Source organism: Aotus nancymaae, unplaced genomic scaffold (genome assembly GCF_030222135.1).
Source record: "Aotus nancymaae isolate 86718 unplaced genomic scaffold, 86718_ANA_hifiasm-v0.15.2.pri h1tg000040l, whole genome shotgun sequence".
Taxonomy (NCBI): Eukaryota; Metazoa; Chordata; class Mammalia; order Primates; family Aotidae; genus Aotus; species Aotus nancymaae.
Genome location: NW_026988454.1, coordinates 94,216,651 through 94,235,620, shown reverse-complemented (window position 1 = coordinate 94,235,620; position 18,970 = coordinate 94,216,651). Strand labels below are relative to the sequence as shown.

The 18,970-nt window shown below is 36.3% G+C and overlaps 1 protein-coding gene across 24 annotated transcripts in view; it reads left to right on the top strand.

Annotated features, from left to right (window-relative positions):
* RIMS1 (regulating synaptic membrane exocytosis 1) overlaps window positions 1-18,970 on the top strand; it is a 510,482-nt gene that overhangs the window by 79,654 nt on the left and 411,858 nt on the right. For all 24 annotated transcript variants that reach the window (XM_012471847.3, XM_012471843.3, XM_012471846.3 and 21 more), the window contains exon 2: window positions 5,380-5,460. In XM_012471847.3, the coding sequence (XP_012327270.2) occupies window positions 5,380-5,460 (81 nt within the window). The remainder of the gene's footprint in view (window positions 1-5,379; window positions 5,461-18,970) is intronic.

Genomic DNA, 18,970 nt, shown 5'->3' with positions numbered 1-18,970 from the left:
CATAAATAGAAGTTCTCCTTATGTTTCCAACCTTTTTAGAAAAATCAAAAAAGGATTTTTTTTTCTCTTTACCATTAAAAAATTTCCCCATATATAATTACTTTAATGTCTTATTTGATAAAATATTGGTACATCAGATGTTAAATAGTATTTCACTGGTTTGAAGCAGTAAGTGAATATTAAAGAGTTCTTTCCACTAAATGAGTCATATTATATGACATACCCTTTTTCTTGTTCAGGAAGAGTGAACCTTACTCAAACCATATGAATACAAATTTAGTGAAGTTATTGAAATCATAAAACTTCTTGGTTATTTATTTATATTTTATAAATACTTTATAGAAACTTGCTATAATGTGACAAAGTATTACCTAGAATCTGTTTTAAATCATTGTATTTTACCATGTTAAATTAGTTGCTCAAACTTGAAATCTATAGATTTTCGTTCTTTTTATCTTCTTTATTCATTTAACAAATATGTAGTGAGTTGCTACGACATGTAAGACACTGTTCTAGGCTCTTGGCATATGTCAGTGATCCAAAGAGACAAAGATCTCTGATCTTGAGAAGTTCATATTTCAGCAGTGGGAGATGGTACATCTCAGAAAATAGTAGAGCAAGGTGAAGGGTGCATGGAAATATTTGGATGTGGTGAGGGGAGAAGATTGTAGAAGTAAGTAGGATAATTAGGGTAGGAACCATCAAAAACTGACAATTGAGCAAAGACTTGAAATAAATAGGGGTTTAGTAATACCTATATTGGGAAGAGCATTCCAGACAGAAGGAAAGGTTGGTGCAGAGACTCAAGGCAGGAAGGTAGATGGAGGGATTAGTGATGGGAGTACTGATGCTATCCTAAGGACTCTGACAATTCCTTATGTGTAAAGTAGGGAACTATTGGGTAGACGTTGCAGGACCTGATTTATCTTTCAAAAGAGTCACTCTGGCTGTTGTGTTGAGAATAGACTCCAGGTGGAGGACAATAGTAAATGTTGGGTGACCAGTTAAAAGTCTATGGTGAGAATTCAAATGAGAGACAATATTGGCTCAGGATGGGGTGGCAATAGTGGAGGGGTTGATAAGTAGTCAAATTCTGCACAAATTTAGAAAATACGTACAGTCTGGTAGATAAGACACAGGATGTAAGAGAAAACTAGGAGTCAAGTCTAAAGTTTTTGGCCTGAACAGCTAGAGAAATGTAGTTATGAATAGCCAAGATCAAGATGGCTGCTAGTAGAATCAGGTTTGGGGGAGAAAGATGAAAAGTTCCGTGTTAGAAATGCTGATTCTGAGAGGTCTATTAAATATCCAAGTAAAAATATTGAAGAGGCAGTTAGATGTCCGACTGGAATTAAGAAGAGAGAATCAGGCAGAAAATAGGAATGTTGCATGTATTTAGGGTACTTTATGGCTAATGTCATGTTGAAGAATGGCGTGAAGGACTGAATGGGGGTTGTAGAAGGAAAGGTGGCCAGGTGCAGAGCCCCTGAAGTCTTTTCTTGTCTGTTTCTAGGTACTTTTATTCAGGAATCAACAAATCTGAAAATTGTATATTTGAAAAATGTTTCATTTTGTCAACCTTATATTATCTTAACTGCTCCTAAGGTCTCTTAGGACCAGTGTGAACTATTACAGTAACACTTGGGAAGTAGACACAAACACATGTCTTTCCCTAACACTGTTTGGAGATAATTGTCTCCATTTATGATAGGAAAATTAAAACATCATAAGATTGAGAACAGAAATGTAAATGTGCCATAGTCTACTATTTGACTGCTTCCTGCACAGTAACTAGTTTCCTGACATTAGTCATGAAAGATAAAACCATTTAAAGTTCACATTCAGATAAAGTTTTACATAAAATAGTGGTGTTTTTTGGGGGAGGGAGGGTAGAGGGTAGTGATTGCAGGCACCAAAATGGAAAGTCAAAAGAGAGAAGGTAATTATGTAAATTGTGTTTCTTGAAGGCATTTAGAATTTTTAATTCACATACTCTAAGTATCTGAAAGCACATTTAGTTCCTGTTTGGAGAGATGAAAGCCTTGCCATAGCTTCATCTGCAGGCTTGTGGCAATGTTAGTTTCTCCCGTGTGTACGTGCACTGAAGAGTAGAAGTGGCTGAGTGGGCAGTTGGCAACCATTCATTGCATTGATTGCAGTCATTCATAAAACCCAGCGGCACTGAGGGTGGAGTCAGGAGGAGCATTCCCCTGAGCCAGTTACAGAATGTCTTATTTGCATAAATCTTCAATGATGCTTCAGTGATGAGGGAATGCTCACATGCAGTTAGAAGACTGTCTAAGAGCTCCAGTCTGATAGATCTGAGTAATTAAAGACTTTGCAAAACATAAGAGGTCAAATGCTTTGAATTCCTAGTCCCTCAATCCGTGATAATTCTGGGAAGTCAGCCTTGTGGCGACGTTTGTGGCTGAAGGAGTGAATTATACCTGGAGACTGACCCCTTAAAAGCTGCAACATACTGAAATATCATTGTTGTGTTTCTTAAAGTATGCGGGATTTATATTATTATAGCAAGTCTAATGCATAGGAGATAGTGGAAATTGCTGAGGTTACACAGTTTCCATACATTAAAACTGTCAAAACTATTAAAGGTTTATCTCTCCAAGCTATAATACAGTTCAATTATAATTTTAAAGAAATGGTAATCCACACAAGCTAACAAAAATCTTGTGAGTATATTATACTCTGATTTGTCTTACTCTGAGTGTGGAGTACTTTGTTCGTTTTCTTTCTTACATCTAGAAAACATTTTAGCTAAAACAGAAATCAAATTAGAAAATGCAGGAGTATCTATTGCCATGATTTAAAATCCCCCCAAATTGGGTAAATAATTACCAACCTGAAACAATTAGTTTTCTCCCTTCAAAACACAGATTCAATAGCTAGCTACATTGCTCTAGTCTTGAATATTTGTCCTGTGGCCAGGATATATCTAATTATGGAAAATGTGTTATTTTCCTGTTTTATTCATTCAAGTCAGATTAATTATAAATATATTGCTTTTGAATATTGATGTGTTTATTTTTATTATTCAATAACACTTTAAAGTTAAAAACTTTGAATGAAGTTTTTGTCAGAAAGATTCTATAACGCACATAGAGCAAAACAGTATGTCAACTTGTAATTTTAAACCAAAACGACTGGGTGCTTGAGATTAGACAAGAATTTTCTTAGAAAGATAGGGCTTTTTTAATTTTTATTTTATTTTTGTTTTATTTTTTATTTGAGACAAAGTCTTGCTCTGTTGCCCAGGCTGGAGTGCAGTGGCACGATCTCAGCTCATTGCAACCTCCGCCTCCCAGGTTCAATCAGTTATCCTGCCTCAGCTTCCTGAGTAGCTGGGACTATAGGCATGCACCACACACCCAGGTAAAACTTGTATTTTTTTTTAGTAAAAATGGGGTTTCACCATGTTGGTAAGGCTGGTCTTGAACTCCTGACCTCAACTGCTCCGCTGGCTTCAGCCTCCCAAAGTGCTGGATTACATGCGTGAGCCACCACACCTAGCCAATAGGGCCTTTTAGTCAGAAAATAAAGTTTGCTTGGAAACCTACCTTTAGTTCTGTCTAACACTATATTTGTTAGAAAATGGTTACTTCAGCACATATTTTTAAAAACTCGTAAGTGGTAGATTTGTTTTATTTGAAAGCACTGTATGAATACATGAGACTTAAAGGGGAAAAAAAAGAGATGAATCAAGATTTCTCATAAATTTAATTCTTTAGAATTTTTCCAAGTTGGTGATATTTCATATATTTTCACAAATAAATCCGTGTAGGTTAAAAATGCTGCATATGCTATTTTTAGTTAAGTGAGAATTGCTAAAGATTTTTGAATGCTATGAAATTTAACTTGTTGGACATTTTACCTGTGTAAGTTAGATTAAAATTTCAGCGCTCAGAAATCCTAGGACATTACACTTCCCTAACAACTGCCTTCCTGAATATTCTCAAGGCTGACGCATGATTGGCCTTCTCTCACGACCCTGGGAAAAGAACACAAGGCTTTGTGGTTCCTGTGGATGTCGTTGACTCACATCTCTTGTCCAATTCATTGAAAGTTTAGCATCAAATCTTGATGAACACCACTTTTTGAAACTTATCCCAAAGGGCGGATGTGTTAAGGCTTTGAAATGGCACCGTTTTCTTTTCTTGTCACGTCACATTTTGGTTTCGAAGTCTTACTGACCTTGTTTGGAATGAGCAGTATGTGTGTGCACGTTTCTGTGCATTGTGTCCATGTTTCCCTGTATCATTTCTTTCAGAAGTGGAGAAATTTGCCATGCAGTTTAAGCTCTGGGAAAATACTTTATCTACCACTGCTTCACCAGTGATCCACTTCTGGAATAACATGACTGGCCTTAAATATGAGCAGGGTAGTCAAATCTCCAAGAAGCCTCCATGAAAGCTCTTAAGAACCAGATTCATATTTAAAGCGTTCTGGATCCTAAGGGGCATTCCATTTAGCAAAGACTAAGATGTGGGCTCTAAGTTTTGTAACCAAACCTTCTCTATTCAAAGCCATGTTTATTTTAAAGCTTTAGAGGAAAAGAAATATCTGAGCCATCCAAATTCATCCTCAGATGGAGGTGTTTTCTGATTTCTGCCAATAAATGTCACCAATGCTCTGTAAGCCCTGTTTATGTGAAAGTAGGAATATCTCTTCCTGCTGCCCTTTGAAGCTTTGTTATATTGTCTCCCATCTGCATTTATTTTGTGATGGATGGCTTAAGGCACAAAGACATTAATTACATTTTTTCACATTTTGGAGGTATCCTTCTTATTTTACACACACACACACATATACACACACACAGTTTATGTATGAACATTATCTTTAATCTCTTCCTCCCCTCTTAGTATGAGGAAATTTTGAACAAGGGCCTCTCAGATATTTTTGTACAAACAGAAAGACCTGTGTGGTGATTGATGGTGTGAGAGGAAAGTCCATATTTTTTAGTAAAATAACAAAAGCTACAGAATATCCTGCTCAAAATTTAACATATCAACGCAACAGCTGTTCCTATTTTTAAGCTTTCAGACATCTTCATGTGGTCACGCCAAAGCTTTCAGTAGCTTTTCTGCTATGAGAAAAGCTGCTGACAATCATGTTATTGATGCTAAAAGGAAAGTCAAATACAGAGGCTAGCACAGATTTTATTTGGGTATAATTGAGCTTTTGGAAGCCTGAGTCAAAGATTTCCAACTCCAGGGGCTTTGCTGGGGCTCAAAGGTTAATGTTGAAGGGACTTGCAAAGACTTTCCCTTAGATTGTTTTCCAGTACCGTGTTTAATTTCTAGATGTATTCTACCCTTTTTATAATTAATAGTGCATTGTGCTGTCTATCATGCGCCCCAGGTGTGTTGTCAGGGACATGGCGAAGCCTGCTGCCTGCAAAACACCAAGAAATGCTGAAAACCAGCCCCACCAACCTACACCGTAAGTATGGCATTGGTTTTATTGACTGAAAATGTTGTCTCTTACGCAGATCATTGGTGGCAGATTTATTCATGTTGCATATAAGAGTAGATACTCTGGCTACTCTTGTATATGTATAATAAAAAGGCTACTGTTGAATTAGATAAAATTAGCTGAGTTCTGGATTTATTATTTTTGTTAAGTGATGTTTCTAATACCATATTGAAAGGATTAAGCTAGTTGGAGGAAAAGGACAGTTTTCTTAGGGCTCCAAAGTGACAGCAGTTCTTTTTTTTGTTTGTTTTTTGTTTGATTGTTTTAGATTTGGAATGTGTATGAGCTGGAACATAATACCTCAGAGAAGTAGGGAGGCAAGGTACAGACAGTGTGCCGAATGGGGCCTGTGTGTATAAGGAAAAGGCATAGGTAGTCCATTATCCAACCTTCACACGATATTATTTAAAGGTAATGGAAAATTTTTACAGGTAGACTGTCGGCCGGTCATGGTGGCTCACGCCTATAATCCCAGCACTTTGGGAGGCCGAGGCGGGTGGATCACCTGAGGTATGGAGTTTGAGACCAGCCTGGCCAACATGATGAAACCCCATCTCTACTAAAAACACAAAAATTAGCTGGGCACAGTGGTGGGCATCTGTAATCCCAGCTACTTGAGAAGCTGAGGCAGGAGAATCACCTGAACCCAGGAGGCGGAAGTTACAGTGAGCCAAGATCATGCCACTTGCCTCCAACCTGGGTGACAGAGTAAGACCCTATTTGAGAACAAAAACAGAAACAAAAGTGAATTGTTCATCTAGTTTTGTTTGCATTATTGCATTCTTAAGTCTAGATTCTAATGATTAGTTAAATGACCAACTGAAGGCGTCTCATTCACATCTGAAACTCAAGAGTTGACTGATGTGATTTCTTCTCTACTCCCTGCTTTACCTTCCATTTGGTCATTGAAATGCTTATATTTTATATATTACATATAGTAATATATCATTTAGAATTATTTATATTTTAGGATATGAAATTTGGTAGATTTCAGCAGGCTTGATAGGTGTTATAGATCTTACCTCATTAAGTATACTTGAATATCATCTTCTACATTTAATCGGTATTTCCAAAGAATAAAAATAGTTGTGAATTAGCAATAGTAAAAATGATAGATAATTACATTTTAAAAAGTAAAAACTTGGAAGAAGTACTTTAAATGATATTGCCATTTTTTTCCTATAGATATTTCCTATAGATATTCTGACTTTATGTAAAGCCATTTTTGTATAATGGAACTTTTTGGATAATTCATAGAAACCTTACATCTCTACTTGTCATCTTATATTCTAGGAATTAGAAAACATTTTGCTTATTTTAGGATTGAAGTTCTGTGAGGAATTAAAATTGATATTAAAATCTGTTTATATTCTGCATATTGAGGTTTCATTTTAATTGGTCTCACCTATTCCAAAGTTCATTTTAAATTGGACATTATTAGATAGAACTAGCATTTGCCATCCTCCACAACAAGACATTAGATAACTTTTCCCTTATTTTGTTTCACTTTCAACAGACTTAACAGTTGTAGAAATCTATGGTCACTTTCATTGTACCTAGTGGAAACTTCTCTATGGCTCTTCTGAGTGTAGTGGCTGAGAAGCAACTGTAGATTCTTTGGGGATCCTGTTTTTTGACAATCTCTTTGCTCACTCAGTTCTTTTTTGTTTAAAATAATGAGCTTCTCTGTCAGTGACTTGAAGAATTTAAAGTTTGCTTTCATTCCTTAGGATAGCTGATTCTCTGTAGATTATAATGTTTGTGAATGGAACTCTCCATAGCCACATAAATCCCCTTTTAGGTTAACATAGAAAGGACAAAAATAAATTGGAGGGGGTGATTGAGGACAGACTTTAGCCTGTAGATCAGTGTTTTTAAATTTGTAGTTTATGATTTTCAGTGTGTCTAAAAATCAGTAGAGGCTAGTGACCAGACCTCTTTTAATTTTAAAAGAAAATAAAAGATAATAAAAAATATAAAGGTGCCTCCCAGGTTAGTATTTTGGATCAGAACTTAGATTTCTCTATATGGTAACTGTGTTAAAATATAAAATTTAATAAGCATTGCAGTTAGTTATGAGGATTGCATTAGTGGGTTTTAATTAGGAGAATTCCATAACCAGTTTTGCTTTATCTGTAGATATATGTACATAGATAACATGTATTACTTGCTCTGGCAGAAGTAGGGAAAATGGACTATGAATGTAAAGTGGGCAAAACTCGAGACAAGTAAATCAATTAACAAACTATTGCAATAGCCCAGAGAGAGATAGCAAGGTCTTAACTTAGAGGAAGGGGTAATAGAGGTTATAGGAGGGAGACATTTCAAGAGCTGAGAAATAAAATGGGCAATGCTTGGTTGCCAGTTGAATATGGGTTGTAAGGAAAGAGTTTAGGGGGATTACCATATTAATAGCCTGGGTGACTAAGAGCCACTACCAAGAAGTTGAATTAAAGCTGTAAACCAAATCTAGGCACAGATGGTGTATTAGTCTGTTTTCACGCTGCTGATAAAGACATACCTGAGACTGGACAGCTTACAAAAGAAAGAGGTTTATTGGACTTACAGTTCCATGTGGCTGGGGAGGTCTCACAATCATAGTGGAAGACAGTGGCAGACAAGAGGTAGAAGGTGAAAGGCACATCTTACATGGCAACAGACAAGAAAAGAGGTTGTGCAGGGAAACTCCCCCTTATGTTACTGTCAGATCTCGTGAAACTTATTCGCTGTCACAAGAATAGTGTGGGAAAGACCTGCCCCTGTGATTCAATTACCTCCTACTGGGTCCCTCCAACAACACATGGAAAATCAAGATGAGATTTGGGGGGAACACAGCCAAACCATATCAGATGAACAGTAGTGAGTTCAGATTTTCATATAGTGATTTTTGTAATACCTGTAAGTTATCCAAGCATATATATTTAACAACAGGTTGGCTCTGTTAACCTTTAGCACTCAGTTAACTAGGGAAATAGATGACATCACCAAATGATACATAGAATAAAATAAGAGTGAGTTCTAGGTAAAAGCAATGCTTGAGGAATGGGTAAAGTATGAAGGTCCCCCAACTCAGCCAAGAAGTAATAGTTAAAGAATCATATGAATCAGAAACTAAAGTAGTAGAGGGATTCAGGGGGAATGCCCAACAGTGCTAAATGCAGCAGAAAATCAAGAAATAAGGGATGAAAGGTGTGCTTTGGTTTTGGTCATATAGAGGCCATTGGTGGCATTTACCATAGCAGTTTCAACATGTAAGTGAGTGGAAATGCTGTATTTCTGTAGTCTTGAGGGTGAAATGAGAAGTTAGGAAAAGGAGACGGTAAATGTACATGACATTTTCTAAAAGCTGAGTAGGGAAAAAGAGAGTGGTTGGTAGAGAGACAGAAAGAGGGTGATAGTACTCATATCACTTGGTATATATTATTATGCAAGTCTAGATTGATAGATACACATTTCAATATACTTTATATGTTTGATAACTATGTATATAAGTGTTCCCTTTAAGTTATTATTAAAATGTCACTCAGTCATATTTTAACCATGCCACCTGAGTCGTCATCACTTAATCAAAGTAATAAATATATCAGAATATTACTGGAGTTCAACAAATTGAGTCATATGCCTGCTATTTCTTGGATATGAGATAGAAAAATGAGACATATAAATGAGTTAGAATCTTTTCCTTAAGAGTTTCTTCTCAAGTTGGGGGAGGAGAGGATAGTTAGATAATCAAATAAATTATAATACTGAATAATAAGTGCAGTAATAAAAGTAAAAGAGAAAATGATTTATTCTGTTTGGGCTTGATGTGGTCAGGGAAGGATTTACAGAACCTGCAACAGCACTATGGATTTTAAAGACTGAATAGTTTAGTAGGCATGCAAGTTTGAGGTACAGTCTTCCAGAAGCAGAAAACAATTACCCTGAGTCCCAGAACATCAGGTTGTGCTGGGATAATTTAAACCATATACTCCTTGCTGGAATCTGTATGCATTACATTTTTCTCTAATTTGGTCCTGAGGTCTCTCTCGAGAGTGGCTATAAACTCTAGCCCTGTGTCAATGGGGCTTCAGGGGAGGTGGTCATGGATGTTTACAATGTGCCTTTCATGGAATAGTTCTTCATCTGTGTTGCTAGCCTAATGCTGAAGTGACTAACCTGTGACCAAATGCCCTTCTCAAAGGAAACTTGTTCAAAATGGCAGACACCCCTGTGGCTCTTAACCAACCTGTGTCCAATTTATTCCTACTAAGATGCCGGAAGAGTTGGCTAGGAGAGCCCTGGCTAGGAGGAGAGTTAGGTTCAGGTGTGTCAGTCAAGTGAGACACAAAGGAGGCAACACAATAAAACACATGAAATAAGAGAAGCAGTGTGTCACTGACAAATTCTAGCGAGAAGGGGCTAGCATGCCTCCAAGGGCCAACAGGAAGCTGGGAGCTGTCTGAGATGGGAGCTGTCTGAGAAATGTACGTTCAACTAGCTGGTGGGAAGCGAGAGAGAGAGTGAGGGACCCATAGGCCAGAGCCTTTACTGATGTCTAGGCTGTTACCCATTCGGGTTCTCTTTATGGAGTTCTAATTGGTGAGTGTAGAGCAAGGGGGCACTAGCTCAGTGGAGTCATGCTGTACTGAGAGGTGCTCTCTGGCATATCTGGGCAGTCCATGGAGGACGTGGGGGTCAGTGAGCAAGTCACATAGCTTGTGACAAGCTGTCCCATGGGAAGCTGTCACCAGGAGGCAGTTGTATGAGGTTGCTATCTGGATTGATCACTGTAAGGAACAGGGAGGAGGCAGAGAACTGGCAGCTGTGCCAAAGGTGGCTAAGCTCTGCTTGCGGCATGATAATGTTCAATTTATATTTAAAATAGATGCCAAGGTAACATAAAATTATAGGGATTCACTGCAGTGTGTGTGTATTTGTGTATGTGGTTTCCTGGGTGGGTGGGAATTTGTGTGTGTGGGTGTGTATGGGTGTAAGTGTGTTAGAGAGAGAAAGGAGGCAGGAAGTGCTGCATCAGAAGAATAGGACAGTTATCTAATTTGGAGAAAATAAGCAACTCGTGCCTTGGCTTTGGTTTTGCTTTTAATACTGTGTTTTATTTTGAAATTTGACATAAAATAATGTTTTTTGTGTGTTTTTCAGAGTTATCATAGATTTAAAAAGTCTGAGAAACACTTGGCTACTCTTCAGTCTCAGGCACATATGTCAGTAGGACTAGGTAGGAGAGGCAGGAGGTAGAGAAGATTTGAGAAAATTTCACATGCAGTATAATTAGAGTATAGTGATTCATTAGATGTGATAAGAAAGCAACGGAGGCAAGATAACCCAATTTAGCTCAAGAGATTAAATGGATATGATAAAATCAAGAATAGAGCTAACTTAGGCACTAGGCAGGTTTACACACAGCATTAGATTCGAGTATTAGTAGCCAAGGAAATCTCTAATAGGAACACCTCAGAAAACAGTTGGCTATTCTATTTCAAACTCAGAAGAGACTTAGGAAAGATACACTAATTTGTAAGCAATTATCATTAAATAATATAAATCAATAAAACAAGTGAAATAGCACTGGGAGAAGGTGTAGAGGTGGAAGGAATATAAATAGGTGATGGGTGCACCAGGTCCTCACAAATCTCCACTAAAGAACTTACTTATGTAACCAAATATCACCTGTACCCCAGTAGCTTATGGAAAAATAAAAAAAAAATACAGATACCAGTGATATTGAGACATAAGTACTATGACATTGTTTAGCATAGAGTAGGTGATAAACGTCATATGTTATTAAAAATTCTGTCAATATATAAACAACATTTCATATATGCCAAAAAAACAAAACAAAACGCTCTCTAGAGGGTATAACCAGTACTTAAATGAGGATTCGAGGACTTAAGAAAATTTTGCAACATCATGCAAAAACAAATTCGTCCCGGTTTTTCTTTCCATATTTTAGCACTAAAAATCTCATGTCCTGAGAACTTCTGTTAGACCTGGGCTGACTGAATGGTTGGTCACCCTATTAGAATTTGAAGGTAAAAATCTAGAAAGACAATATGATAGCTAAAGGAAAACTATGCTTAGCCAAATTATGTTTATGTTTCTGTGAAAAGTGACATTATCAGAAGTAAATTGCATCATGGTACATGGATCAGAGTAAACTCTACTTTTTTTGTTTTGTTTTTAGTTTTTGCTGGCAATTACTTGTTTCTAAAAAAATTGAGATACAATGCACATACCATACAATTCGCCTTTTTAAAGTGTACAATTTAGTGGTTTTCAAAAAGTTGTGTAGCTATCATCATTATGTAATTCATGAATGCTTTCATCACCCTGAAAAAGGAATTTCATACCTTTTAGCTGTCATTACCCCATTCTCCTCAAAATACAGCCTCTGAAACCACTACTTTCTGTATTTATGAGTATGCCTACTCTGGACATTTCCTATAAATGGAATCATATTACATGAGTCTATTTATATCTGGGTTTTTTCATTTAACATGTTTTCTAGACTCAGAGCATGTGTCTGTAGTTTATTCCTTTTATTGCCCAGTGATTGTGTCAATATATCAGGTTTTGTTTATTCATCCATCAGTTAATGGACATTTGGATTGTTTCTACTTTTTCGCTATTAATAATATTGCTATTAGCATTTGGGTACACATTTTTGAGTGTACGCATGTTCTCAGTTCTCTTGGGAATAAAATTGCTGGGTCATATGGTAACTGTACATTTAACTTTTTGAGGACCTGCCAAGCTATATTTCAAAGTAGCTGCATTATTTTACATTCCTGTCAATAATATAAGAGAATTCCAATTTCCCTAAATTCTTGTTAATACTTGTTATTGTCTTTTATATTATGGACATCCCAGTGGGTGTAAAGTAGTGTCTTACTGTGGTTTTGATTTGTGTTTCTCTAATGAATAATGATATTGATGAACTTTTCATGAGCTTACTGGCTATTTCCATATCTTTTTTGGAGAAATATCTATCAAAATATTTTCTTCAGTTTTAAGAAGCAAATTGGGTTTTCTCCAAAGAAGATGTATCTATCAAAATATGGGTTATTTGGGTTTTTTTGTTGTTGAGTTATAAGTGTTCTTTACATGTAATGGATAAATCTTTGTCACATAAATGATTTGCAGTATTTTCTCCCATTTAGTGAATAGTCTTTTCATTTCCTTGATAGTACTTTTGAAGCACAAGTTTTTAATTTTGACAAAGTCTAATTGATCTATTTTTTCCTTGGTTATTTGTGGTTTTGGTCTTGTATCCAGGAAATCATTCTCATATCCAGTGTCATTAAGATTTACCCCCATGTTTTCTTCTGAGTTTTGTACTTTTTGGTCTTACATTTAGATCTTTGATTCATTTTAAGTTAATTTTTATAATGATGTGTGTGTTTATATGTGCATGTGTATGTATACTTTTCCCATAGCAGACTAGGAAATACATATTTTCATGCTTGAAAATATGATTCCTCATTTACAATCACCTATCTAATACTACGTTTATGCCTTAGATCAGTTAATAATCAAAAGTATGAATGGGTCTCTGATACTGTGAATAGTTGGACAAAAGCTCTTGTCATTATTTCTCTATGCCTTTAAGTTCTGCATACTAGATATGACTTCAGGCTGTGTGGTCTAATGTTCACAACGCTGTATCTTCCTACAGTAGTGAATGGCAGAAACATCAGGGACAACACAGAGGTATAGATAATCCACCTGTAGACTGTGACCACCTCAGACACACCCCCATCATGAATATAATTTTTCCCAATGATTGAAAAAGACCCTATAAACATTGGAAACTTGCCCACCTTTCTCTGTTTTGGGGGCTCTTGCCCCTTTGTTGCTGCTGAGCCATGTGGTCTTTCTTTCATTGTTAAAACAGCTTTGATCAGAAGGTAGCATTAAAAGGAAAAGTTAATTTCTTCAACTGGTGGAAGAGTGTGCAGTAGAGGAAAGAGTTGTCTGCTTTTATGTAGTGAATTGGCCTATTTATTCTCTTCAACAAATATTTAGTGTGTACTGTGTGTGTAACATATTGCCATGATGAACAAAGCAATGTCCTTGTTCTTATAAAGCTTGGGATATGGGAGGAGAAAATCTAAACAACAAACAAAAATAGATGATAAAACCCTTCACTTTTAACAAAGGCCCAACCTGAATGCAGTAAAAGAGAACTAAACTGGGGAAGCTATTTAGAAGGTATGTTCAAGGAAGGCTCTAAGAGGAGGTGGCATTTAAAAAGAGACCTGAAAAATGAGAAATCAGCCTTGCAAAGAGCCAGGGAAAGGGAATTCCAGGCAGAGAGCATGACGGTATGTGAAGTGGTCCTTATGTGGAAAACAGAACTAAAGAAGGCCAGAGAAAGCAAATGAGGAGAAAGGGCAATGGATGAGACAAGCAAGGATTCCATTCTAGAGCTTTTGCAGGTCTTTGGATTTTATCTAAGACTTATATTGAGAAACCCTTAAAGCACTGCAAAGAAGGGAGACTCATGATCCAGTGTGTGTAGCAAATGGGTTGTAGGGAAATAAAATAACTTTTAGGAGATGGTTGTGGCAGTTGGGAGAAAATATAATGGTGGTCTGGACTCTACTGGTGGCAGCTGAGATGAAGCAGGTGGAGTTTGGTTACATGCCAAAAGTCATGAAGTTTTGAAAGCAATGAGGGAGAAGAGAGAAGAGGAAGTTCTGTGCACTAATGGGAGGAAGCTCCAATCGTATGTGTAATCTCTAATATGCTTAAGAGGGTTACTGTTTGTTGAATGCAGAATGCATATGTACATATTTTCTCATGAAATCTTAAGCATCCTACTATGCATGCAATTATATCTTAAATGGTATCTATTATTGAATACTGTAGAAATCTTATTTGTATTACTTTAGGTATACTTATATAGCACATCAAATATTGAAGGCAAAAATTATGAAAATTCAAATTGAGTAAAAGTTGAAACATTGCTAGATTTTTCCAATTATCTAAACTTATTTAAAGTTTGTTTATTGTAATTTTTTTACTCGGATATTTTGTTGGGACAGAAGATTAATAATTTTGCAGGTGTTTCGATACCCTTGAAGAAATAGTTTTTTAAAATATATGCTAGATAAAAATATTGCACCTTTTGATGAGTTCATGTCCTTTGCAGGGACATGGATAAAGCTGAAAACCATCGTTCTCAGCAAACTGACACAAGAACAGAAAACCAAACACTGCATGTTCTCATTCATCAGTGGGTGTTGAACAATGAGAACACATGGACACAGGGAAGGGAACATCCTGTGTCCCCAAATACAGGATGTTCCCCTCCCTGTGTCCATGTTATCCCTCCCCAGTACGTCCACCCCCTACTGTCCCTCCCCTAGTTCCCCAGAAGACACACTGGGGCCTTTTAAGGAGCTACGGAAGGGATAGTAGGGGGTGGGGGAATTGGAGAGGGATAATATTAGGAGAAATACCTAATATAGGTGATGGGGGATAGATACAGCAAACCAGCATGGCATGCATATGCCTGTGTAACAATCCTGCGTGACCTGCACATGTACCCCAGAACTTAAAGTAAAATTTAAAAAAATTGCACCTTTTAAAAAGATATCTCATTTACTGAGTCAAGAAGAAATTCAGTCAAGAAGAAAAATAATATATTTTCGTGTGGAAAAGGATCTTTTAGCCATATATTTTATCATGAATGAAGTTATTTTTCAGAGATAGGCCTTCTCTGTACTATTTTAATCCATGTTTATAACAAAATTGCATTGGGTTTTAATTTCTTGCTTTGCTAAAAGTTGTTTTCATATACATTAAGAGATGTTTAATGTCACAGGCTGTAGTTGTATTACCACCTGCATTAGGAATCAATATCAGTTTTCTATTGATGTTAGAAAAAATGTCCAACTAGAAAAAAAATGTTTTCGCCTTTTAGAATAAAGTCAGTAGAGCCAGTAACTTGAAAATAGAGAATTCTAGGAACACTGACATTTCCAATTCATGGTTATAATTAGGAAGTGACAGAATTTTAAAAAATTGTGTGGCTTTTATAGTCTTCATTCTTTTTATATGATTTGCTGGCTTATGCAAATCATTCTATGCCAATTCTCAAAGTCTTACAAAGCCCCTCTTTCTGCTATAGCTATTTTAATGATAATATTGTCTTTTTCTCTTTCTGAATGCTCAGAGAAGATGGTTCCCTCTTCAATTTCTTGGCTATTAAAAGCATTTAGTTCTGGAAGAGTAGAACTTCAGTATTTCTACTATATCTGCGTGTGTGTGCATGTGTGTGCGTATGCACGACTAAGGTCATGCAAGCCCAAGCAGACTTTTGATTGAGTTTATTTAATGGCAGCTTTACATTAAGCCACATAATGTGGCAACAGCTGAGACTTGATGATGTGTGTACTTGGCCTCCATATGGCAGACAAAACATGAACTATATTAGTGGCTTGCCCCAGGGTCACCCAGCAGTACAGGGGAAGATAACTGGATTCTAGACCTGAAAATCCGTGAAATTTTAGACATATACTTGAGACCATTGTATATTCCATAAAGTACTGTGTAGATATCATTCATATATTCTACTCTAGTAACAGTGAAAAATCTCTACATTATTCATTTCTTTCATTAATTTAACAAATATTTACCAAGATCTTATAAGTGTACTCGACGCAATTTGAGAATACATGTTTTTGTAAATCCTGTCAAAACATAGGCTGTGTCTTTACCTCTGTATGTTTCTTATTGAGCGAAATGATGTAAAAAGGCATAGAATTGCTTTTAATAGGTTATGTTCCATTACACACTATCCTATTATGTATCAAATGCTTCCTACCATGCATGAGTAGGGAAGCCAGGCAATGTGTATTTGGAAAATTTTCCTAAGTGATCCTGGTGTACTCTCTTGATTTAGAATCACTGATACGCACCACTAATATGCTCAGTAAAAATGAAGGTTAGATGGGATGGGTGATAATTTTATAAGTCAAAATTAACGTGAATATCACTGAATTGGACCTCCCTTTCAAAACTCATGTGCAGATGTTGCAAGGAGAAATAAATATTGGTAATATTATTATTAGAAAGTTGCTGTGCCTTAGGGCTGAGACTGGTTACTCTATGAATCACTGCTATTTCCTCTGCTCTTCTACAGAGTCATTTGTCCAGGATGAGAACAGTCTGCCTCTGCCAAGAAAATGGTTGTTGCGCAAAAACAGGAAGCTTATAGCCAAAGGAGTCAAAATATAATGGTGGTTTGGACTCTACTGGTGGCAACTGAGATCAGTACCCACTGGCTACTGCACTAGTATTGGAAGGAAGATATTAAATAAAAGAAAAAGATAATGCCTAGGACATTGGGCAAAGAATATAGTGAATTAATATGTATTGAGTGAAAAAATTATAATGGTGAATAGATGAATTCACTTATCTATTATACATATAACAAATCTTAAGCATTATGAATGTGGGTAAAAGTTTAGGAGTCAGAATGAAGCAGTCAGGCAAAGGGTACATTGAATATATAGTCTGATTTGAGAAGCATATTTGGCCAATGAGTTGGAGGAATACAAACCTGTGAAAGGAAGTTGAGGCCAGTTTATGAATGTCCTTCAGGTCCAGCTTTGATAAACGAATTTTCCTCTGAAGGGAGACAAGAAAGTATCTGAACATGGAGCTGTCCAGTTGAAAGGAAAGTTTCAGGATAATGGATTGTCAGGGATATGCATGATGGATGAGCGTATGACATTCCTGGAGAAAAATGAATCAATTAGTAGATGATTAAAATAGACCAGATGTGGCTAATAATAGTAAGAGTAATGGCAATGACTCCAGAAAAAAATGGATCAGATAGACATCTGAAAGAACAAACTGGTGTGCCTTAACAACAAGTGGATGTAGTTATGAAAGGGACAAGGAAGAGATAAGACAAAAATATTTGGAGAATCTGGGACTGGGAATTACCAAAGGAAAGTTAATAAAGAATAAGGATAGAAAAGGCAAGTAGTTCTAGGGAATTACATTCTTTGAATTACGCATTTCTTTTCTGATTCCTTAGAGAAATCCACAGAAAAGAAGATTCTGTGGCACAATGGAGAGAATCATTCCATATCGACACATCAAAAAGAAAAAGAGCACGCATCTAAATTTTCAAAACTTCTAGTCTAAGTTTTGCATAAGATTAAACCATAAGAATGTCTAATTTTAGCTCTTTGCTGATTTTCTATCAACTCTGGTAACAATAACTGCAATTATATTGCTATTCTGTTTTAGGCACTTTATGTGCATGTAACCTTCATAAAACTTTATAAAGTATTGTTACTATATCCATTTTACATGTAAGGAAACTGAGGCACATAAAAGAAAATTATTTGCATATGTGCATATACTCACTAATAATCACATTCATTTACTCACTAACTGCTGGGAATTCATTTTAACTATTCATCGGTGGCATTCTTCTTGCTCAATCTTGGGCTAGGCTCTAGTGGGGCTAGAAGACAAGAATAACATAGGATTCTTAATTCAAATAATTTATTCTAGTATGGTAGGCATAATACATAAACAGTGAGTAGGTCACACTTTTTGTGGTATTCATCCCATGTTAGAAAAAGTTCATAGAAAAGGTGAAATTTGACAGAAGATGTACAAAATTGGCATTGATAATGTTTTTCATCTAAGTTTGCTTATTTATAAACCAAGAAGGCCCTTCCTTATTTTGCTTACAGAAAGAGGGTTTAATATTTAATCCTGCAATACTTTTAAAGAGCACTAGTCATTTGACAGTAAATCGTGTGCTGTCTTGGGATATGTTTTCTCTGTTTGCCTTAATTAATTCATTTTTTTAATATTCACTTTTTCATTTCTTTTCTCACATCTCCCCACCTGCAGTATTTACCTCTTGAAGAAAGAGACTTTATTGAGGGGAAGTCATTGGTGTACTATAATGCATACTACTAAGCTATGCCATTGCAACTTGATATAAATTGCTTTTTTGTTATTTGAACTATGATTTGATTTGATTTAAATACTGAATGTCTATTGGCAAATGATTCCAAGATGGATTATGTTATCACCCTTTTTGATAATGGCAATCTGAGCTGTTAAAAATTATGGAGTAGAGAATATGGAGGCTCAGAGAGGAGAATAAAGGCTTCTTTCATTTTGTCCCTTTGATTTTTCTAACTCTGTATTTCCATGCAATTTCAGGGAACTATTTCCACCTTCGATTATCCTTTGAAGCATTAACAGTGTTAAAATACCTGGACTGATCCTTTGCAGTGTTATTTTACTATGAGACCTTGTTATTTAGTATGATACCTCAGATGATGGTCTTGGGATGCATTTATGAGAAATGTTCAGGCTTGGGAAAAGTGTGACTTTGAGTTCTATTTCAGTGTGTGTGTGACTGTAGGTCTTGACACAAAACTTAAAGCTTTTGCCTCTCTACAATGCATGCTACTTTACACATAAGGATGCTCAA